This window comes from Scyliorhinus canicula, chromosome 14 (genome assembly GCF_902713615.1).
Source record: "Scyliorhinus canicula chromosome 14, sScyCan1.1, whole genome shotgun sequence".
In the NCBI taxonomy this organism is placed as follows: Eukaryota; Metazoa; Chordata; class Chondrichthyes; order Carcharhiniformes; family Scyliorhinidae; genus Scyliorhinus; species Scyliorhinus canicula.
This window is the reverse complement of record NC_052159.1, coordinates 22332660-22355936: the sequence shown is the minus strand read 5'-3', so window position 1 is coordinate 22355936 and position 23277 is coordinate 22332660. Positions and strand designations below refer to the sequence as shown.

General features: G+C 49.8%; 1 protein-coding gene across 1 annotated transcript in view; it reads right to left on the bottom strand.

The window, feature by feature from the left end:
• Nucleotides 1-23277, bottom strand: part of oca2 (oculocutaneous albinism II) — a 559961-nt gene that overhangs the window by 171195 nt on the left and 365489 nt on the right. Inside the window, exons 17-18 of the mRNA XM_038818856.1 lie at nt 22009-22066; nt 19838-19946 (exon numbers count right to left, since the gene is read on the bottom strand). Coding sequence (XP_038674784.1) covers nt 19838-19946; nt 22009-22066 — 167 coding nt within the window. The remainder of the gene's footprint in view (nt 1-19837; nt 19947-22008; nt 22067-23277) is intronic.

The window sequence follows — 23277 nt, the reverse complement described above, 5'->3', positions numbered from 1 at the left end:
ATCAGCTGTTCTGGGGAAATTTGCATACGTGCAGTGCGGTCAGCCTAAGTTGAAGGTGAATCTGCGAAGGAGACCCGAGGAGTTTGAGTGAAGGCAATCATCCAGCAGAGGGCAGCAGAGCAGAGCTACTGATCAGCTGTTCTGGGGAAATTTGCATACGTGCAGTGCGGTCAGCCTAAGTTGAAGGTGAATCTGCGAAGGAGACCCGAGGAGTTTGAGTGAAGGCAATCATCCAGCAGAGGGCAGCAGAGCAGAGCTACTGATCAGCTGTTCTGGGGAAATTTGCATACGTGCAGTGCGGTCAGCCTAAGTTGAAGGTGAATCTGCGAAGGAGACCCGAGGAGTTTGAGTGAAGGCAATCATCCAGCAGAGGGCAGCAGAGCAGAGCTACTGATCAGCTGTTCTGGGGAAATTTGCATACGTGCAGTGCGGTCAGCCTAAGTTGAAGGTGGTTTGTGGAGAGGCTGTTGGTAAGTGACAGTTAAACCCGAAACACTTTGCGAGTGTTTCCCACCCTACCTCCTCCTCTAACCAACCCCCCCACCCCACGGTGGTTGGGAAGCGGGAGCAGGGGCCTGTCGTGAAGGTGAGTGAGTGCCTTTAAATTTGCTTACCTTTCAGCGGGAGCAGGGTTTGAGGTAATATCAGGTAAGGTCTTCCTTTCTTTTTCTTTTTCTTGTTTTTTTTTTAAATCTAGAGGTGATGTCAGGGAAGGCAGTACAATGCTCCTCCTGCAGAATGTTTGAGGTGAGGGACGCCGTCAGTGTCCCTGCTGATTTCATCTGTGGGAAGTGCACCCAACTCCAGCTCCTCAAAAACCGTGTTAGGGACCTGGAGCTTGAGCTGGATGAACTTCGGATCATTCGGGAGGCAGAAGGGGTCATAGATAGGAGCTTCAGGGAAGTAGTTACACCAAAGACTGGAGATAGATGGGTAACTGTAAGAGGGACTGGGAAGAAGCAGTCAGTGCAGGGACCCCCTGCGGTCGTTCCCCTGAGTAACAAGTATACCGTTTTGGATACTTGTGGGGGGGAGGACTTACCAGGGGTAAGCCATGGGGTACGGGCCTCTGGCACGGAGTCTGTCCCTGTTGCTCAGAAGGGAAGGGGGGAAAGGAGTAGAACATTAGTAATTGGGGACTCAATAGTCGGGGCACAGATAGGAGATTTTGTGGGAGCGAGAGAGACTCACGTTTGGTATGTTGCCTCCCAGGTGCAAGGGTAAGTGATGTCTCGGATCGTGTTTTCCGGGTCCTTAAGAGGGAGGGGGAGCAGCCCCAAGTCGTAGTCCACATTGGCACTAACGACATAGGTAGGAAAGGGGACAAGGATGTCAGGCAGGCCTTTAGGGAGCTAGGATGGAAGCTCAGAGCGAGAACAAACAGAGTTGTTATCTCTGGGTTGTTGCCCGTGCCACGTGATAGTGAGATGAGGAATAGGGAGAGAGAGCAATTAAACACGTGGCTACAGGGATGGTGCAGGCGGGAGATTTCTGGATAACTGGGGCTCTTTCTGGGGAAGGTGGGACCTCTATAGACAGGATGGTCTACATCTGAACCTGAGGGGCACCAATATCCTGGGGGGGAGATTTGTTAGTGCTCTTTGGGGGGGTTTAAACTAATTCAGCAGGGGCATGGGAACCTGGATTGTAGTTTTGGGGTACGGGAGATTGAGAGTATAGAGGTCAGGAGCACAGATTTGACTTCGCAGGAGGGTGCCAGTGTTCAGGTAGGTGGTTTGAAGTGTGTCTACTTCAATGCCAGGAGTATACGAAATAAGGTAGGGGAACTGGCAGCATGGGTTGGTACCTGGGACTTCGATGTTGTGGCCATTTCAGAGACATGGATAGAGCAGGGACAGGAATGGTTGTTGCAGGTTCCGGGGTTTAGGTGTTTTAGTAAGCTCAGAGAAGGGGGCAAAAGAGGGGGCGGTGTGGCGCTGCTAGTCAAGGACAGTATTACGGTGGCGGAAAGGATGCTAGATGGGGACTCTTCTTCTGAGGTAGTATGGGCTGAGGTTAGAAACAGGAAAGGAGAGGTCACCCTGTTGGGAGTTTTCTATAGGCCACCTAATAGTTCTAGGGATGTAGTGGAAAGGATGGCGAAGATGATTCTGGAAAAGAGCGAAAGTAACAAGGTAGTTGTTATGGGAGACTTTAACTTTCCAAATATTGACTGGAAAAGATATAGTTCAAGTACATTAGATGGGTCATTCTTTGTACAATGTGTGCAGGAGGGTTTCCTGACACAATATGTTGACAGGCCAACAAGAGGCGAGGCCACATTGGATTTGGTTTTGGGTAATGAACCATGGCCAGGTGTTAGATCTGGAGGTAGGTGAGCACTTTGGAAACAGTGACCACAATTTGGTGACCTTTACGTTAGTGATGGAAAGGGATAAGTATACCCCACAGGGCAAGAGTTATAGCTGGGGGAAGGGCAATTATGATGCCATTAGACATGACTTAGGATGTGTTGGTTGGAGAAGTAGGCTGCAAGGGTTGGGCACACTGGATATGTGGAGCTTGTTCAAGGAACAGCTATTGCATGTTCTTGATAAGTACGTACCAGTCAGGCAGGGAGGAAGGGGTCGAGCGAGGGAACCGTGGTTTACCAAAGAAGTGGAATCTCTTGTTAAGAGGAAGAAGGAGGCCTATGTGAAGATGAGGCATGAAGTTTCAGTTGGGGCGCTTGATAGTTACAAGGAAGCGAGGAAGGATCTAAAGAGAGAGCTGAGACGAGCAAGGAGGGGACATGAGAAGTCTTTGGCAGGTAGGATCAAGGAAAACCCAAAAGCTTTCTATAGGTATGTCAGGAATAAAAGAATGACTAGGGTAAGAGTAGGGCCAGTCAAGGACAGTGGTGGGAAGTTGTGTGTGGAGGCTGAGGAGATAAGCGAGATACTAAATGAATACTTTTCGTCAGTATTCACTCAAGAAAAAGATAATATTGTGGAGGAGAATGCTGAGACCCAAGCTATTAGAATAGATGGCATTGAGGTGCGTAGGGAAGAAGTGTTGGCAATTCTGGACAAGGTGAAAATAGATAAGTCCCCGGGGCCGGATGGGATTTATCCTAGGATTCTCTGGGAAGCCAGGGAAGAGATTGCTGAGCCTTTGGCTTTGATTTTTAGGTCATCATTGGCTACAGGAATAGTGCCAGAGGACTGGAGGATAGCAAATGTGGTCCCTTTGTTCAAGAAGGGGAGTAGAGATAACCCCGGTAACTATAGGCCGGTGAGCCTAATGTCTGTGGTGGGTAAAGTCTTGGAGAGGATTATAAAAGATACGATTTATAATCATCTAGATAGGAATAATATGATTAGGGACAATCAGCATGGTTTTGTGAAGGGTAGGTCATGCCTCACAAACCTTATCGAGTTCTTTGAGAAGTTGACTGAACAGGTAGACGAGGGTAGAGCAGTTGATGTGGTATATATGGATTTCAGTAAAGCGTTTGATAAGGTTCCCCACGGTCGGCTATTGCAGAAAATACGGAGGCTGGGGATTGAGGGTGATTTAGAGATGTGGATCAGAAATTGGCTAGTTGAAAGAAGACAGAGAGTGGTAGTTGATGGGAAATGTTCAGAATGGAGTTCAGTTACGAGTGGCGTACCACAAGGATCTGTTCTGGGGCCGTTGCTGTTTGTCATTTTTATAAATGACCTAGAGGAGGGCGCAGAAGGATGGGTGAGTAAATTTGCAGACGACACTAAAGTCGGTGGAGTTGTAGACAGTGCGGAAGGATGTTGCAGGTTACAGAGGGACATAGATAAGCTGCAGAGCTGGGCTGAGAGGTGGCAAATGGAGTTTAATGTGGAGAAGTGTGAGGTGATTCACTTTGGAAAGAATAACAGAAATGCGGAATATTTGGCTAATGGTAAAATTCTTGGTAGTGTGGATGAGCAGAGGGATCTCGGTGTCCATGTACATAGATCCCTGAAAGTTGCCACCCTGGTTGATAGGGTTGTGAAGAAGGCCTATGGTGTGTTGGCCTTTATTGGTAGAGGGATTGAGTTCCGGAGCCATGAGGTCATGTTGCAGTTGTACAAAACTCTAGTACGGCCGCATTTGGAGTATTGCGTACAGTTCTGGTCGCCTCATTATAGGAAGGACGTGGAAGCTTTGGAACGGGTGCAGAGGAGATTTACCAGGAGGTCAGAGGTGGGTTTTTTACGCAAAGAGTGGTGAGGCCGTGGAATGCCCTACCTGCAACAGTAGTGAACACGACAACATTGAGGGCATTTAAAAATTTATTGGATAAGCATATGGATGATAAGGGCATAGTGTAGGTTAGATGGCCTTTAGATTTTTTCCATGTCGGTGCAACATCGAGGGCCGAAGGGCCTGTACTGCGCTGTATCGTTCTATGTTCTATGTATATAATACTAATCGTAAAATAAAGTAAGCTTTTGTTTCGACCTACTCAGTGTGAACTCTTTGTTTTCCTTCACAAAGGGGATCCATACAAAGTTAAATTTGGGAAGCTACAGGTGGTAGGAAACATCCTTATGATTGCAAGCAATATATTCTCAAACCATATTTTTCAATTGCTGCCTGGACGTCAGACTGCCATTAGCGACTGACCACTCATTATAGAAACTGAACATTATTTGGTTCATTTGATTTGAAGGGAAGTTAAAATTGGTCAGCTTCTTCTACAGTACGGGTGGTCAATCAACAATGCCATTGACGCCTGGGGTTCAGACAGTTGAATATCGGTCCCAGTCATTCACGTTTCCAAACTTTGCCAACGTGAATACAATCTCCAGATAAGTGCAGACTGGAAGTCAACAAATCTCCATCGGAAATTAACTAGAGTTTAGAGTGCATCAGATTAAGGGAGGAGATTTGTGAAACATTAATATTCTGAGATACCCTCAATCACGACACAGGAGAGAAGATAGATGATTCAAAGGCTTTAATCATCTGAGAACTGTACAGCAGCCGAGAAGTGTGCTTATCACATGTTGCCTGAGTGAGCCTTATCTTATATACCCTTTCCTGGGGGCGGGGCCAGAGGCAGAGTCCCCCAGGGTTCCAAGCCTGGTCTTAAAGGGCCAATGCATTAAAGGTAAGGTACCGTTATATCAGCTACTGATAACATTCATCACATTCACCCCGTTTAAAAAAAACACGGGGGTGAAGTGGAGTTACATGTTCAGTCTTGCGGGTGGTTTGACCGTCCGTGCTAACTTTCTCTGCTCCGGTGGTGCCGTGGATACGGTCGGTATTGATGGTGGTATATCCGGGAGCACGGTTGACTGAGCCTTTGCCCACCTTGGAGCCGGGGGGGGGTATCCGGGATGACTAGGGTGATCGGTGCCGGCGACGGCTGGGGGGCAGGGGGCGCTATGGGGGGGGGGCGCCGTCGGGGTCGGCGGTCGGTGCGGGGAGGGGAGCATCGGTAGGAGGGGGGGTCGGTGGGGATAGCGTCGGGGTCGGTGAGCGAGCCAGCGGGGTCGGTGGGAGACCCAGCGGGGTCAGTGGGAGAACCAGCGGGTGCCAGGTCTCGCAGGGAGACGGTGTCCTGCCTGCCGTCGGGGTGCTCGACGTAGGCGTATTGAGGGTTTGCGTGTAGCAGTTTGACCCTCTCGACTACGGGATCGGATTTATGGCTCCTCACGTGCATCAGATTAAGGGAGTAGAACTGGTCCTGGAGTCGTCAGCCAACGTGGAAGCGAGACCCCAGAGGTGGACTTCCTGGGGAAGACAAACAAAAGATTGGGAGGGGTCTCGTTCGTGGCCGTACAGAGGAGCGACCTAATGGAATGTAGGGCATCAGGTAGGATCTCCTGCCAGCGGGCAATTGGGAGACTCCTTGACCATAGGGCTAGGAGGACGGCCTTCCAAACTGTCGCATTCTCCGTCTCCACTTGCCCGTTTCCCTGCGGGTTATAGCTCGTCGTTCTGCTCGGGACGATGCCCTTGCTGAGCAGATATCGACGCAGCTCATCGCTCATGAACGATGTACCCCGGTCGCTGTGGATATAAGCGGGGAAACCAAACAGTGTGAAGATGCTGTGCAGTGCCTTGATCACGGAGGCCGAGGTCATATCGGGACAGGGGACAGCAAAAGGAAAGCGGGAGAACTCATCAATCACGGTGAGGAAATAGATGTTGCGGTTGGTGGACGGGAGGGGCCCTTTGAAGTCCACACTTAGTCGCTCAAAGGGCCCAGAGGCCTTTATCAGGCGGGCCCTGTCTGGTCGATAGAATTGCGGTTTGCATTCTGCACAGATCTGGCATGCCTTAGTCATGGCCTTGACCTCCTCTGTGGAGTAGGGAAGGTTGCGGGACTTGATGAACTGGGCAAGCCGGGTGACCCCCGGGTGGCAGAGGTCATCGTGGATGGCGCTCAGGCGGTCTTTGTGCGCGTTGGCGCACGTGCCGTGGGACACGGCATCTGAGGGTTCGTTGACCTTCCCTGGGCGATATTTAATATCGTACATGTAGGTGGAGAGCTCTATCCTCCACCTCAGAATTTTGTCATTCTTTATTTTTCCCCGTTGTGCGTTATCGAACATAAAGGCGACCGACCGTTGGTCGGTGACGAGGGTGAACCTCCTACCGGCTAGGTAGTGCCTCCAGTGCCGTACGGCCTCCACTATGGCTTGTGCCTCCTTCTCGACTGCAGAGTGCCGAATTTCCGAGGCGGTGAAGGTTCGGGAGAAGAACGCTACTGGTCTGCCCGCCTGGTTGAGGGTAGCAGTCAGGGCGACGTCTGATGCATCGCTTTCTACTTGGAAGGGAATGGCTTCGTCCACCGCGTGCATGGCGGCCTTGATGATGTTGGCCTTGATACGGTTGAAAGCCGACTGGGCCTCAGCCGTCAGGGGAAAAACCGTAGTCTTAATGAGTGGCCGGACTTTGTCCGCATATCTGGGGATCCACTGGGCGTAATAGGAGAAAAGCCCCAAGCACCGTTTGAGTGCCTTGAGGCTACGGGGGAGGGGGAGTTCCTTAAGGAGACGCATGCGGTCGGGGTCTGGGCCTAGGACCCCGTTTTCCACGACGTAGCCGAAGATGGCTAGTCGGGTTGTGTGGAACACGCATTTCTCTTTGTTGTAGGTGAGGTTGAGGGCCCGGGCAGTCTGGAGGAACTTCCTCAGGTTTGCGTCGTGGTCCTGCTGGTCATGGCCGCAGATGGTGACGTTGTCCAAGTACGGGAAGGTCGCCCGTAAGCCGTACTGGTCCACCATTTGATCCATCGCCCTCTGGAAAACAGAGACTCCGTTTGTAACACCAAAGGGACCCTGAGCAAGTGAAACAGCCGACCGGCTACTTCAAAAGCCGTGTAGGGGCGGTCCTCTGGGCGGATAGGGAGTTGATGATAGGCTGATTTTAGGTCGACCGTGGAGAATACCCGATACTGGGCGAAGTGAGTCACCATTTCTGCTATGCGGGGAAGTGGGTAAGCATCGAGCTACGTAAAGCGGTTTATGGTCTGGCTATAATCCACTACCATTCGTTGCTTTTCCCCGGAGCGGACTACCAATACTTGAGCCCTCCAAGGGCTGTTGCTGGCCTCTATGACCCCCTCTTTCAGTAGCCGCTGAACCTCTGACTTGATAAAAGTCATGTCTTGGGTACTGTACCGGCGACTCCTGGTGGCGACGGGCTTACAGTCGGGAGTGAGGTTCGCGAAGAGGGGAGTTGGCGCAACTTTGAGTGTCGCCAGGCTGCATACCGTGAGTGGGGGGAGGGGTCCGCCGAACTTCAGTGTCAGGCTCCGGTGGCTGCACTGAAAGTCCAGACCGAGCAGCAGGGGGGCGCAGAGTTGAGAAAAGATGTAAAGTTTAAAACGGGTGTATTCAGCGCCTTGAATTGCGAGGTCAGCGACACAATACTCCGTGATTTGGACCGAATGGAACCCTGAGGCGAGGGTGATAGTTTTGGAGGCGGGGTGGGTGCGCAGGGAGCAGCGTCTTACCGTGTCTGGATGGATAAAGCTTTCCGTGCTCCCAGAGTCGAATAGGCAGGGAGTGTCGTGGCCGTTGATTCGCACCCGCATCATCGGGTTACGCAGGTGTTTCGGCCACAATTGATCGAGTGTGATCGCTCCTAGTTGCGGATATTCAGAGTCCTCAGTTAAGTCGGACTCACAAAATGGCCACCTGGAGTCACAAAATGGCCGCTGCCACCGGTCGCACGTGTCAGGGTTCGAAGATGGCCACTGCCAAGATGGCCGCTCCCATGACTCGCACGAGGTCGATGACGCGCGGAAGTTGGAGTGTCCAGCCGCCGTGCGGCCACGTTGCGGGGCCTGTGAGACCGGGAGCTTGATTTCTGGGCCTGGTGAGGATTTTGTTTGTGGCCTTTGGGGCCAGCCAGGCAGACTTTAGCGAAGTGCCCTTTCTTCCGCAGTCGTTGCAGATCGCGGAGCGGGCCGGGCAACATTGCCGTGGGTGCTGACCTTGCCCACAGAAATAGCATGGGGAACCCCCGGAGTGAGCGGATTGCCGCGCAGCGCAGGCCTGTAGCGTGGCCGAGTCTGGAGGGGATCGAGAGGGGTTTGCAAGGTCCGTGGAGTATGTACGGAGGTTACGGTGGGCCGTTTCTAGGGAAGAGGCGAGCGTTACCGTGCCTTGCAGATCCTTTGCCCCGTCTTCTAGGAGCCGCTGCCGGATGTACGAGGACCTGATACCGGACACAAAGGCATCGCGAATATGCAAGTTCATGTGGGTTTCTGCCGTCACTGCTTTATGGTTGCAGTTCCTCGCGGGCACAGTGAGTCTCTCCACGTACTCGCCCAGAGTTTCCCCGGAACACTGGCTGCAGGTTGGGAGCAAATGTCTGGCGTGTAACTCATTAATCGGCTTCACAAAGCATTTCGTCAGTATCTCGACCGCAGCCTCGTAATTTGCAGCGTTCTCGATTGCGGAGGAGAGTCGGTGGCCCACCCGGGCATGTAGTAAACGCAGCTTGCGAGCGCCGTCAATCTCAGTCGGTGAGGAGTCAATATAGTCCTCAAAACACTGCAGCCAATATTAAAAAATTTCCGGGGCTTCCGGAGACCGAGCGTCCAGGTTGAGTTTCTCCGGCTTTAGAGCGCTGTCCATCTTGATGTATCAGATGATTAAATTGAGATACCCTCAATCACGACACAGGAGAGAAGATAGATGATTCAAAGGCTTTAATCATCTGAGAACTGTACAGCAGCCGAGAAGTGTGCTTATCGCATGTTGCCTGAGTGAGCCTTATCTTATATATCGTTTCCTGGGGCGGAGCCAGAGGCGGAGTCCCCCAGGGTTCCAAGCCCGGTCTTAAAGGGCCAATGTATTAAAGGTAAGGTACCGTTATATCAGCTACTGATAACATTCATCACATATTCATACTGAGGATGTCAATGACCACTTTGGAAGTTGATTGCAACAAGGCAAACGCTGTTTCCATCTGAATGTCAAATGAGAGTCATTGATCTAAACCCATTATTCAGGAAACTAAAGCAATAATGATTACAAGCAAAATATCCTAATACAATCTAGCTGCCTAATGGTGGTGACCAGTCTGCAAGCAGATCCAAATCCAATTACAATCACTGCTGTTTATGGGCTTTAAGCCAGTTGACAATGCTTTTTAATCAATTATTTCCTGTTGACTTTGCCCACATATAAACAGTGACTGTCGGCCTGAATCCTAAACTCCAAAAAACAGGTGGGCTGGGCCCAGTTGGGATGTGAAAACTTTCAAAATCGAACCTCATCCCAACCCCCACCAAGCCACCTCTGAAGATTCAATGGAGGCAGGATTCGGAGCAGATAGCCTATCCATTCCCAGGAGGTGGTTTAGGAATTTACGTTTTAATAATGAGCCTGGCAGCCTGAGGTTTAATCCTGCCTAGGAAACGCGGCAGCAGAATGGAGGCAAGGGCAACTTTAGGGAAGAGGTTAAATGCCTTTACAGCTCTTCTTGTGGGTCAAGGGGTGCAGAGGTGCTTCCGCCTGAACCCCCCCCCCTCCGCTGGAGGCTCCTCTCACCTCCATTAAACTCCTCCCATGCAAAGATCCCAGGGTTAGATCAAACCCCTGTAGTGATCCTCGCCTGAATGTGTACAGAAGGGGCTGATGGGAAATGGAAGTACCACCAGGGGGCAGCATGGGGACATATAAGAGTGACGCCGAAGGCCCGCCCTCGCTCACTTTGGCTGGAGAGGCAGGGGAGCAGGACAGGACGGAAGTTGAGCTCAGGGCTGCAAGTGGTTAGGCCTAGTTGCAGAGCATAGAAAAGCAGTATCTTTACAAGTGCCATTCTGTAAGTAAAAGCTAACGAAGTAGTTTATTAACCATCCTTCAACTGCTGAACGACTTCTAGCATTCTCTTAAGAAACATAACAACCCCCTTGAGGTCAAACACTGCCCAAGGATGTAACTCCTGCCACCCCACCACACCACAAATATCCAAGAGCAGAGGATTGGACCCACACCCACAACAACCAACAGTAGCAGCAGCTGTAGGTTCCCTATCTGCAGCTGCCTTATACTTCAGAGTGTTCCTTCAACTGACTGGTAAGCCAGACCTGTGACATAAATCATCCCTTACACTTGAAAAATAGCCCATTGATCAGAAAGTACCTTGGGGGTGTTCTGAGGAAGTGATAAAGTCCGACTTAAATGCAAGTTCTGGCTTTTAGTTTTTGTCGCCACCTCAGTCTCAATGCTGAGGCCACGCCCAAGGTAAGCTATCAGCTCCAGGCTGACCTGCAAACAACTAGATAGCCCTCCTTGTAAGTGTGTTTATGTGGCAAACTCATTCCTGACTATGCAGGTGATATACTCCAAATCAACCAATCTGATGGAAAAAGCAAGTGACAGAGGCTTCTTTGTGAAGGGCAATATATAAAAGGATTGTATAATCATAGATCATCTGGAGGATTATCATAACCGATCAGTCATTATCTTGTTGAATGGCAGAGCAGACTCAATGGGCTGAATGGCCCACCTCTGTTCCTGCAGCTTGTGGTCTTATGGTAGTGATGCCATGTGGCCTCATTCCTGCTCTCTGAAAGGGTGACAAATGTGTGCCTCCACCTGCAGCCTTGTTTATGACTTTATGATTTTTGATTGCACTTCAGCCCCACAATCCTGATTCTCAGGCAGTCGGTGCGGAGCGGGAAACGGGGAGGGAGGACCCTGGACCTGGCTGGGTTGGCCAAGAACAGGTCCAGGCAGCGAGTAATCATGGGAGTTGTCCGACCTGACTGTCTGCTCCTCTTCTGCCACTACATTTGCAGCCAGGTTGTCTTAGAGAGAGAGCACGCTGCGTTCTCACAATCGAGATCTTCCTTGCCCCATGGGCACTGCGGGGGCTAGGGAGCTTTATTGACCCCGATAATCACATTTTAATTTGATGTATGTAAGCCGAGTCTGTCTTTTGTTGTAGGTTCCCTTTAAGGGGTGCCCCTTCAATTTGCTCGTATGACCTTTTGTTAATTTGTCCCCTTTATTTGTCCATTTGTTTTAATCAAAATAATACAACCTGTTGGGTAAGATAGGAAAGAGAGAAAGGGAGAGGGAGACCCCATCTTGAGGCACATTCTCAGGCTATTTAAGTACAAAATGGACACAGCAGCAACGCCACAACTGTGCAGGCGGGGGAGAGGATGGGGGGATGGGGGGAGGGGGGGGGGGGAGAGGTGGCATGGAGGGAGCCTCCAGGGGGGGATCGTGTAACTGTAGCAGTGTCCAAATAGGCAATGGAGGCCTCAAAGGCTTTTCTGCAGTCCCCCAGGCGTGAGGCTGCCTCCAGGCACAGAGGCCCTGAAGGCTGACTGTAAAATTCCAGGAGACCTCTATCAATTGGTCCTAATTGGTCATTAAATTATCTCAATAGTGCTTGCGGACAGGTGGCTATTCTGCCCCAGATCCAGCCTCAGGAGAAAATGGCTCGGGGATAGTGTTGTGCCGTGAACTGGCACAGAGGCCGGCAACAGTAAATGCTGTGCCCACCTGCCTCTGTTTTTGCCCCCATATGGAAGGGAAATCTCTGCCAATTAATCTTTCTCACCCTCCACAAATGCTGCTGGACCGACTCAAGCATCTTCAGTTTTATTTTTTCCCAGATTCCCAGCAATGCAGTATTATGCTGTTGGAGCTATCTGCTCTTGAAAACCCCTCAATGTATGGAACATCTGTTTGAAACCTTGCCCTCATCCTCTCTACTCCATGGAAGGGCATCTCTAGACTCTCCACATAACTGAAACCTTCATTCCCGGTACTTCTCCCCTACAGCATCTTCGGGACCTGGTCATCCTTGCTCAGAATGCGACCCAATACTTCATGAAATCAAGGATTACTTATGCTTTTTTTTTAAAGCTTCACCAGTTTGTCCTGATATAACACCTGCGTGGATCAATATGTTCATCATTTTTGATGAGAGAAGCACTGTAAGGCACAGAAGATTACTCTGGTGCCAGTTGTCATAATATACACCAGTATATCATGGTGCAGACACACACTGATGGACACACACATGGACCAATCAACATGTACAAACACCGCAGCCAATCACCAGTTAGAATACACACGCTATAAAGGCAGAGGGCACCACGGTTCCCGCTCATTCTGGGTGCTGTTTCTGAGTGTAACAAGAACTCATCCAGCCCAGCACAGACTTACAACACGTGCTGAGAGAATCAACTGGTTCGGACAAGGCTTAGGTCTCTAGTTTAAGTTAGCATCATTTAGACCCACAGTCATCGTGTGTTAGTTAGTTAGAAGTAGTTAATAAAATTGAGTTGAACCTTCATCAGTGTTGGAAGTGTCCATTCATCTCTCAAGTCTACACTAGCCAACACTTCACCAGTGTTCCCAGACATACACCAATTGGTAGATAGCCTCCCTAGGCAGCCTTCATCACGTTTTGTCATCTATCGGATAAGAGGTTCTTTGTGTACCGCACCAGGTGTCATATTAAAGGGCGAGGGGAGGGGGTGCATGTGGATGGCTATTGCAGACGATAAGACATAGAAGCAGAATTAGGCCATTCGGCCCATCGGGTATGCTCCTCCATTTAATCATGGCTGATATGGGCGGCACGGTAGGACAGTGGTTAGCACAGTTGCTTCACAGCACCAGAGACACGGATTCGATTCCCGGCTTGGGTCACTGTCTGTGCGGGGTCTGCACGTTCTCCCCGTGTCCTCCGGGTACTCTGGTTTCTTCCCACATGTTCTGAAAGATCTGCTTGTTAGGTGAACTGGACACTCTGAATTCTCCCTCAGTGTACCTGAACAGGTGCCGTAGTGTAGCGACTAGGGGATTTTCATTGCAGTGTTAATGTAAGCCTACTTGTGACACTAATAAAGATTATTATTATTATATGTTTCTCATCGCCATGCTCCTCCTCCTCCCCATAACCCCTAATCCCTTATTAATCAGGAACCTATCTATCTCTGTCTTAAAGACACTCAGTCATTTGGCCACCACGGCCTTCTGCGGCAAAGAGTTCCACAGATTCACCACCCTCTGGCTGAAGAAATTCCTCCTCATCTCTGTTTTAATGGATCATCCCTTCAATCAGACCAATCAGCTGTCTTCAGTTGGGTTAATTCCTTCATCCTCTTCACCAAACTGGTGAAGCTTTCAAAAAGGTTTAGCACAGTGGGCTAAACAGCTGGCTTGTAAAACAGAACAAGGCCAGCAGCACAGGTTCAATTCCCGTACCAGCCTCCCCGAACAGGCAGCAGAATGTGGCAACTAGGGGCTTTTCACAACAATTTCATTTGAAGCCTAATTGTGACAATAAGCGATTTTCATTTTCATTTCCAGCCCACGTATCTCCAGTTAATAGCTTTGGAAAAGGTTAACAAATATTTAGAATTCAGTGTTGGAAAGACCAGGGTCGGGATTCTCCGACCCCACGGCGGGTCGGAGAATCCCCGGGGAGGCACGGGAATCGGGCCATGCCGCCCCGACGCCGGCTTGCCGATTCCCCGGCGCCGATTCTCGGGCGACTGCGGGATCGCCGCCGGGCCGGTCGGGGACCGTTGAAAGCGGCCCCGCAGCGATTCTCCGGCTCCGACGGACCGAGTGGCTGCCGAGTTTGGCCGAGTTCCGCCGGCGTGGGTCACGTATGGTCCCACACGGCAGGACATGGAAGTTCTGTGTGTGGGAGCCGTCCTGGTGGGGGGCCGGGGAGATCCGACCTCGGGGGGGGGGGGGCCTCCATGGTGGCCTGGCCTGCAATCGGGGCCTACCGATCGGCCAGCAGGCTGGTTCTGTGGAGCCCTATGTTCCTCCGCGCCAGGCCCCTGTAGGGCACCGTTACATTGCCCGGGGGCCGACGCGGACACGGGAACCCACGCGCATACGGAACTCGTGCCAGCCGTTACGCGCATGCGCGGAATCATGCCGGCCGTGCCGCGCCAGCTGGAGCTGCGGGGACCACTCAGGCGCCGTCCTAGCCCACTAGGAAGGGGACCATTCCTGATTATCGAGGACCATTGACGCCGGAGTTATTGGCGCCGCTTTTCATGCTGGCATCAGAACCTGGCCGCGGGATTGGAGAATCCCGGCCCAAAGAAATGCTTGGCCTCCAGATGCAAACACCTTTCAGTTTCAGCTCCCGAGTTCCAGGTCAGATTTTGCTTGCCCCTCTCTCAGTTAGCTTTAATCTTTATTCTTTCATGGGATGGGAGTGACCCAGCCAGATTGCCTTTGGACTGTGAGAGACAGCACCATTTCTGTCACACATAGACCAGACCCAGTAAGGATAGGAGATTGCCCTATTATAGGAGATTGTCAGTGAATCAGATGGATCTTTTCAGAAAGATTTCATTGTCACTAGCTTCCAATTAAATTCAAATTCCAGCAGCTGCTGGGATTTGAACGCGTGCCCCCAGAGCATTAGCCTGTGCCCCTGGATTACTATAATAATAATCTTTATTAGTCTCACAAGTAGGCTTACACGGCAACAAAGTTACTGTGAAAATCCCCGAGACGCCACACTCTGGGACCTGTTCGGGTACACGGAGGGAGAATTCAGAATGTCCAATTCACCTAACAAGCACATCTTTCCTCACCGTGGGAGTAAACCGGAGCACCCGGAGGAAACCCACGCAGACATGGGGAGAACGTGCAGACTCCGCACGGTGACCCAAGCTGGGAATCGAACCCAGCTCTCTGGTGCTGTGAAGCATCAGTGCTAACCATTGTGCTACCGTGCCGCCCTATTTACATTACACTACACCACCCTCTCCCCACCTAGTGCTGGCAGGCATTGACCAAAATTGTGCTGGAAGCTTACGACGATTGGCAAGATGAAGAGCACCTGTAAAATTGGGCAGATTCAGCTTTTTAAAATGTGGTTTAACATGAGCCAGCAGGGAGCTTTTGGTGGGACCACAAATTGACATTATATATTGATAAGATTCACAGGTTTTATTAACATGTAAATCATTTTGATTGTGAATTGACTTATTATTTTGACGTTCCTCGTGTCCCAGTTTGTTGAAAGTTCAATTCACGGCAATATTATGATATTCAGAGACTGATGATGGTTTGAGGCAGTGTAACAAACCATCTCAAAGGAACATCGTCAAAGCAGGGGGAAAATCATTTTTAATTGGACAAGAATATCTATGTATCTGTCTGTGAATAGAATATCAAACCAGACTTCTCTGTGTACAAATCAGTGCTTGCCAGTGAGACATAAAGGTTGGGATTCCCCAGCCGTTCGAAGGCAGCGGGATTCTCTGTCCCACTGGAAGCGCACCCCCACCCGATGTCTGGAATTCTCCACTCGGGAGAGTAAAGTGTTCCCGTTATCGGAGAATTGCGGCAAGTTCGCAGTGCTGCTGGGAGCGCCGATGAGGAGCGATTCAGTTTGTAAACGTGCTAGCACGCTGGCCATGTGCAACCCGCCCGAGTCCCATATTCCTAGGCGTCTGATTCGCTGGGGTCGGGATTAGCGTTGAGAGGTTGACGGGCTGGAGCAGCTTTTAAGCGCCCTACGCAGCCCGCACTCCCACTGCAGCCAATAGGATGGCTGGGAAAAGACCTGTTCCCAGGTTTCTGGATGTCGGCATCAATAGGTTGTTGGACACCGTCAAGGGGAGACACCCTTTTTTCCCGGGGTTGGGGGGGGGGGGGGGTGGGGGACAGATAGCAGCGGTGGTGAATGTAATATATATATATATGATAATTCACACTGTCTTTGTAAGCGCAGTAGCGCTATCCTACCACTAAGGGGAATAGCTCTGGGAGTACTCAGGAACTTGTACTGGGCTCCACCCATGGCTCCGCCCACGACTCCTCCCCCTAGTGCAGCTGTATAAATAACCTTGTCCAGAGTCAGCCTGAGTTCACTAAGAGTTCATCAACGGGTAACAGGCTGGCTCTGAAGTAAGTCGATTAAAGCGTAGATTCATATCGGAAACACGTGTCTGGTGAATTGATGGTTCCATCAGCAGCCATCTATAATGAACAAAGCTTGTGGGGAGGCAGCAGATACTGTGAGTGCTTCCAACCTCGCCAAGAGCACCAGCATGCAATGCCGGAAAACGAATAACAACCTCTTTCGAGCAGCTCAGGTGAGTAATTCCCTGGCATCACACCCGTCCTTGACCCCTTACATCTGCCCCCAATTGCATAAATGGCAGTAACACTCCACATATCCTGCCATCTTTGGCCAGGAACCTTGCCCACACATGCCACCACACTCCATCAAAGTGGCAGGCGAACGTCCTTTATGTGCCTCAAGGGTAAAGCTGGCCATAATAGGCAAGAGCATTAGACAGGTGGGGGGCATCTCAGGTATTCGGTTCCATACCCTCTGTGAAGAAAGGGCCACTGGAGAGACAGGGGAGAAGGAAATGGCTGACATGGAGTTTGGTATGGGGTGAGGAGTGAGAGTCCAATGCACCGTTATCCAGGGGCGCGATTCAACTTAAAGGGAAGAAACTCCCATAGCGAGCACGGTTAGCCACGTGCTACCTGGCACTCGCAGCACCGAGACATAGAGGCTTAGGGCGACCAGAAGAGGGTGTCCTCCTCCTAACCCTCGCGGTGCCAGGTCCGCCACCATCTGGCACAAGTGGCACACAGTCTCCTTGGTGAGCTGGAGTCAACGGTGGCACACAGGACCCAGCATACCTTCGAAGGACAAGCGCTGACGGTATAAACATTGCCTGCTGTGGCGCCAACTTCACACCTCCTCCTCGGCCCGGTGGACAGCCGGCAATTGAACCTCACCGGCTGGTCATGCAGGCAGGCTCCTGTCATGCAGGGTCTTCCGCAGGCCAGCCCTTGCACTCTCGCAACCAAACATCCACAACAGCAGCAGCGGCCGGGTAGATAGCTATCCTTGCTGGCTGAGTTCCAAAATCCATTTCTGTGCAAGGGGTGTGGGAGAGATAGAGACTGTCACCAAGGTGAGCAGTCCCTTGACCCTCCAATACCACCAGATTACATGGTCACCCTGGGTTGCACTGCTGCGCCACTCTCAATGTTTAACACCCTCCCCCCACCACCCCCACTCCTCCCTCGGACCCTTCATCATTATGTCGTCCACACTGCATCCCTATGTCCATCAGTGACTGACACCCGGCCCTTGGCGTGGGGAGTCTCTCTCCTCACCGCCCATCCCTCCCAACTGGGGAACTGCTGGCTGTCACAATGATAGGCTCTGTGGCCTCTGCCCCCCCCCCCCCCCCCCCCCCCCCGCGTCCTGTTTATCCCTGTGGGGTCCACTGTGGGTGTCCTCATTGAGTGAGCCTTGTGCCTTCCCGCCAGAATGGTGGTACCTGGTTGCGTGGTGGAGATGTTCATACTGTGCAGGCAGGCGGTTCAATGCTTAGAGACTGGTGTGTGGGCATGTCCTACAGATGCGGGTAACCAAAGTATTTGAGCATTTGCTGGGCGCTTAGCTGTAGCGTGATGTTGTGAGAGAGGGCGGGTCAGGTTTCCTGGCCCAGTCCAGGGTAAATCAGGTCAAAATGTTTGATATCAAGTGATATCAGACATCAAGTGATCCTTCGGAGTGGGTTAGCTGACTGCCATACTGTTTGGGGTCAACTCTGCTCATCCCCTGCTTCGTTTGATGTGGAGCTGTGCATCCAGGGAGTGCAATGAGAAATGCCTACCCTGGAGGTCTGGCGACTGAGCATGGCCACGCCCAGCCCCTTGATTATGCTGAAACATGAGGGTGTCCATATGGGCGGATTGAAGGGATTTTCACGTGACCAGGAGACCTCTGAGCTTTTCCAGGATATTGTCAGCCGTCTCAACAGTCAGGATCATATAAGCTACATCCATGGGGGGGGGGGTTTGAAGTACTTTTAGAGCAGCAATGGGAGGTTCAACCAGGGCACCCTGAACATGGAGGGAACACTCCGAGTCCACACCCTTGACACCAAGTCGCTCCCTCTACTTGCAGAGCTCCAGGCGTACACCCCTAGCAAGCCAGAATAGTAAGAAAACTTTTCTTATCTCCATATTCCCCTTCAAAGGCCATGACGCCTGGACACGGTTGGTAAAGACTCACACCAAACCGCGCCAGCGTGACTCCAGGGGTGGGGCATATCGGGGTGGGGGGGTGGGGAGCTGGAGAATCGGACTTCCAGACCGTTAAACAAATTCATATTTATTAAAATCGCCTATTTGCATGTTCCCGCTGGCACGGGGTGGGTAATACACTGCGACCAGCGGCGGGGGGGGGGGGGGGGGGGGGGGGGGGGGGGTTAAGGGAATGGATCCTCAGGCGCCGGAACATTCTCCGCTCAATCAGCATTGCCAATCTTGGCGGCGGGGAAGGAATGGAAAATTACGGCCAACGTCTGCAGAAAGGTGGAAATGTTGAATTTCTTTATTTTAAACCCAGCCAAGACTCATGTCAGATCGAGAATTAAATGTTGACTATGTTTCCTTACTGGTTGGAGAACTCAGCAGTGATCCGGCTTGCAACCAAGTAGGGCTAAATTCAAGTGCGTTCATCAGCTGACAGCTCAGGAAATCCTTGATCCAGCCTCAGGCACGGCAAGGCAATGTGCACTCAAGCTGCCTGTGTTTCCAATATAGTACTGTCCTCCATTGTCGCCCTGTCCCACACTCGCATTCAAGAACGGTGCTCACAGCTCATGAATTAATCCAAAGTATATTGATAGAAAAGACTGAAATACAGACAGAAGAACGATGTGGCAGACACATTGCAGCATTGAGTCTGCCAGGTTTGGAAGAAGTCTCAATATTAGATTGAGCAAAATTTTCGGGATAGGGCGGGAAGAGAAACGGGCAAAGATCAAGAGGCAGAGATTTGCTAGCCCCTGCCACCAAGAGGCGTTTAAAGGGTTAAATAGCCCAAAAGCACAAGGCGGCGCGGTGGCGCAGTGGTTAGCACTGCTGCCTCACAGCGCCGAGGACCCAGGTTCGATCCTGGCTCCGGCTCACTGGCCGTGTGGGGTTTGCACATCCTCCCCGTGTCTGCGTGGGTCTCACCCCTACAACCCAAAAATGTGCAGGGTAGGTGGATTAGCCATGCTAAATTGCCCCTTAATTGGAATTTCTTTTTAAGATAACCCGAAAACGCACTAATACACGCTAATTAAAATGCAGATTCAAGTGAAAACCGCTGATGATACACAAAGGTCATCTTAGAAAGGTAGAGTAGTATATACTCCCCATGTCTGCGTGGGTTTCACCCCCACAACCCAAATATGTGCAAGTTACGTGCATTGGCCATGCTAACTTACCCCTTAATTGGGGAAAAAAATAATTGGGTACTCTAAATATATTTTTTTTTTAAAGAAAGGGAGAGTAATGACGGATGTAATGGGCCACATTCACAGGGAGATATCAGATGCGTATCCGACCACCCATGGTGTTGTGAGAAAGGACCTACTTACCGAGATCGAGATGGATTCTGGGGACAAATGAGTTGAGAAAGAACATGAAGATAACGAATCCCAAAACGGTTGAGCATTTCACCAGAAGGGCCTTGTCCATTATCCTGTGCTGCAAAGATCAATACACAAAAAAACCTGCTGAAAAGGATTGCAGCTAACTTCATGAAATCAATGAGACAGAGAAGAGAAATCAAATCACATTATCAAATGTTGCTCTCTGTGCGCAGGAGGAACAACAGCAAAGTAATTCAGTCACAGGTCCACCCAACAATCAATAATTCTTCTCAGAGTTTTGACAAGCTGAAAATCAATTTTTGATCACTTTAAATACTATTATTTTAATGGCAAGATCCAGAGCAGACTTCTGTCCCCATCTTATGCATGTTGGAAAACACTGCATGATTTTTTATATTACTCTCAGCCATGTTCACAACCTATTTTTCTCGCCAAGAAGTCTCATTACTCCTCGGTTTTCTGTCCTCCAGCAGCCACACAGCAACATTAACTGGCACGAACTGGTACAACTGAAATTGCCTTGACCATCCGCTTGGATGCTTCAGAATCTCAGGCACTGTTCTTTTTTTAGCATTGCTTTCTTTCTTGTTTTGGCTTCCACTGTTGACTCCGCACCTGATTTTTAAAAACGGAGGCAGGATGCTCTGTTTGGCAAATCTCCAAACTTGACAGACTTTGAAAAGAATGGCCTCTGCAGGCATGATTTTCATTCCCAGTGAGGGAGAGGGGAGGTCATGTTCAACGTCGGCATACAGACCGCTTGGGGGTGGCCAGGGAGGCGGGCGCTTTAGAGGGCTGTCTCAGGTCTCTGCCTGGCTTCATGAAAGGCTGTTAGGCCCTCACCCCTCACCTCCTATGCCACCAACATATCTATTTATATCCCGCTAGTACCCCCCCCCCCCCCCCCCCCCTCCACCACCATCCCTTGCAACCTCCATAGCCACTCACCCAGTATCCATTATGGGCAGACCTCAGGATCCATTTGGAGACGAAAAAATAATTTAACAATACTCTCACCCATACTCTCACACACTTGATACTGACAAAAAATTAATTCAGGAAGATTTTAAATCCTTTCAAGTAGTCAATGCACTATAAAGAACAAACTTCCATTCATTAACCACATCAAAGACATCTGATCCTTTAATAGCCTCTTAAAATCCTATAACGATCCAGTCATGTGTGCCCAAAAGAATGAGTATTTTCTGCACTCATTTTTAACACTCAGAGATAAGTTTCTCACCAAAAACGGGTGGGATGGGATTTCGTGATGAATTTCAAAAATCTCAAAATTGAGCCTAATCCACCTCCAACCCGTCCACTTCCAGATTTTACAGAGACAGAATACGGAGGCAGGAGGCAAGCAACCAGGTCACAAGAGGTGGATTGGTCATTTAAATATGGTAATAAGGTCCATGCCTCATATTTAGAGTGTCTTCCAGGTTGACCCTGCCTGGTTGGGTTTCCCAGGCCTTGGGAAATCTGGCAACTGAAGGGAGTTGAAGGCTACTTCATGCTGCCTTTCCAGCACTGCTTGTGAGCTAAAAGGAACAAAAGGTCCCCAGCCAACCAATCTTACCTTTGTCACGGTTTACCAAAGAATGCGAGATCAAGGAGCTGACCCGCTTTTTGATTTTACACTATTTAAGGTGAAGTTGTTCGACCCTTCAGAGTCGAAGCAATGGAAAATTGTGGGAGATAGGTGGTGCCGCAGTTTGAATCTATTGTACTATCTTAAGTCCTAGAAAATGGGCTAGTAACCAATTCCAATTCACAGGAAAGGTGTATCAGCCTTAATTATTACCTAATCATTATTAGATTTACTCGCAATATTGGATGTCCAAAAGTTGGAGGTGCTAATCAACCACTTCCGATAAATTCAGATTATCCAGGCATTAATCACATTTTGGTTTGATGTATTAAGTCTGACTTGTGATTCTCTTTTGGTTTAAGGCAGTTTCCCTTTAAGGGACTGTCCCTTTAATTTGTCCCTCCGTTTATTTGATTCAGTTCACTTGGTTACTTGTGTTGATCAAAATAGTTGGAATTGTTGAAAGATAACGAACAGGGGTTTGTCAGACCAGTTTGAAGTTGCGATATACGACAAATGGACGTTTATATTCTGAGAGAAAAGTTTAAGTTCAAACCGCTCTTACCGTTTTTTGCAGTTCCTGGATGTTAGTTTCCCAGTTTTTGTTGTCATGTGAAATTTGTCTAAAGCATGTAAAATTATAGTTACAAAAGGAGATCAATGCATTCAAATGTTGCAGCAATTAATTCAAATTGAAAGAAAGCCATGAAAAGCAGACAGGGTTTGCAAGAACATTGTATTCTGCTGTGTTCCACAAATGAAACAAACTCTCAACAAGGATTTCACACTTAACACTCAAAGGATGTTGATTCCAGAATGAGATGTGCTCACGCTTTTTGGTGATGAAAGCCAATCAAGAGAGGATTTGAGCAATGTTTTGCAGCTTTACTTCTCTACCTACCCTTCCTTCGTTTCAAGAAAGGCAGGAAACATCACATCAAGGACATAGGTTTAATAATTCAGAGTTACAATGATATGTATCACAGTTCCGTGCAGATGTAACTCACAACTACAGTCAGAGGTGGACAACTCAAAGGTTAATCCGCAAGGATGAGCCACACTGCTCTTTCTGCTCGTCTTTATCCAAACCAAATTAAGGACAGCAAGTATGTTGGGGGGTGGGGAATTTATTCCATGGCACTGACGCCACAATCTCACCCTAAAATATTTAATACGACAGACTGAATAATCTCCCCAGGTTCACCCATGGCCAAGCAGTGGCTTAAAGTCCACCAGTCTGACCTTCTGCTGTATGACATCCGAAAGGGAAAACACCATCTCATGTTTGCATTTGCTCCACTCCAGATAAGTGGGCTGGACAGCTGGTTTGTGATGCAGAGCGATGTCATCAGCGAGGGTTCAATGCCTGTACATGCTGAGGTTATTCATTAAGTTTTCAATTCTTCCCCTCGCCTGAGGTGTGGTGATCCTCAGGTTAATTCCTCAGGGGAAAGGAGCCTATGGTCATTTGGCTCTATGCCGACTTTACTTCATTGATCAATGCATAATATCTATGCCCGTTGTGATTATTTGCAATGACTACCTTAGAATTCCTACAGTGCAGAAGGAGGCCATTCAGCCCATCGTGTCTGCACCTACCCTTTGAAAGAGCACCCTACCTAGGCCGACTCACCTTATCCCCTTAACCCTCTATACATCTTTGGGGACTAAGGGACAATTTAGCATGGCCAATCCACTTAACCTGGACTTCTTTGGGCTAGTGTTGGTTAATCTTTTCTATTGACCGGTATCTTTTACTTCATGATGTGAAATGCCAGCAAAATAACTCCACACACCTTCTCCTTGCAAGCTCGACCATCGAAAAGGACAAGAC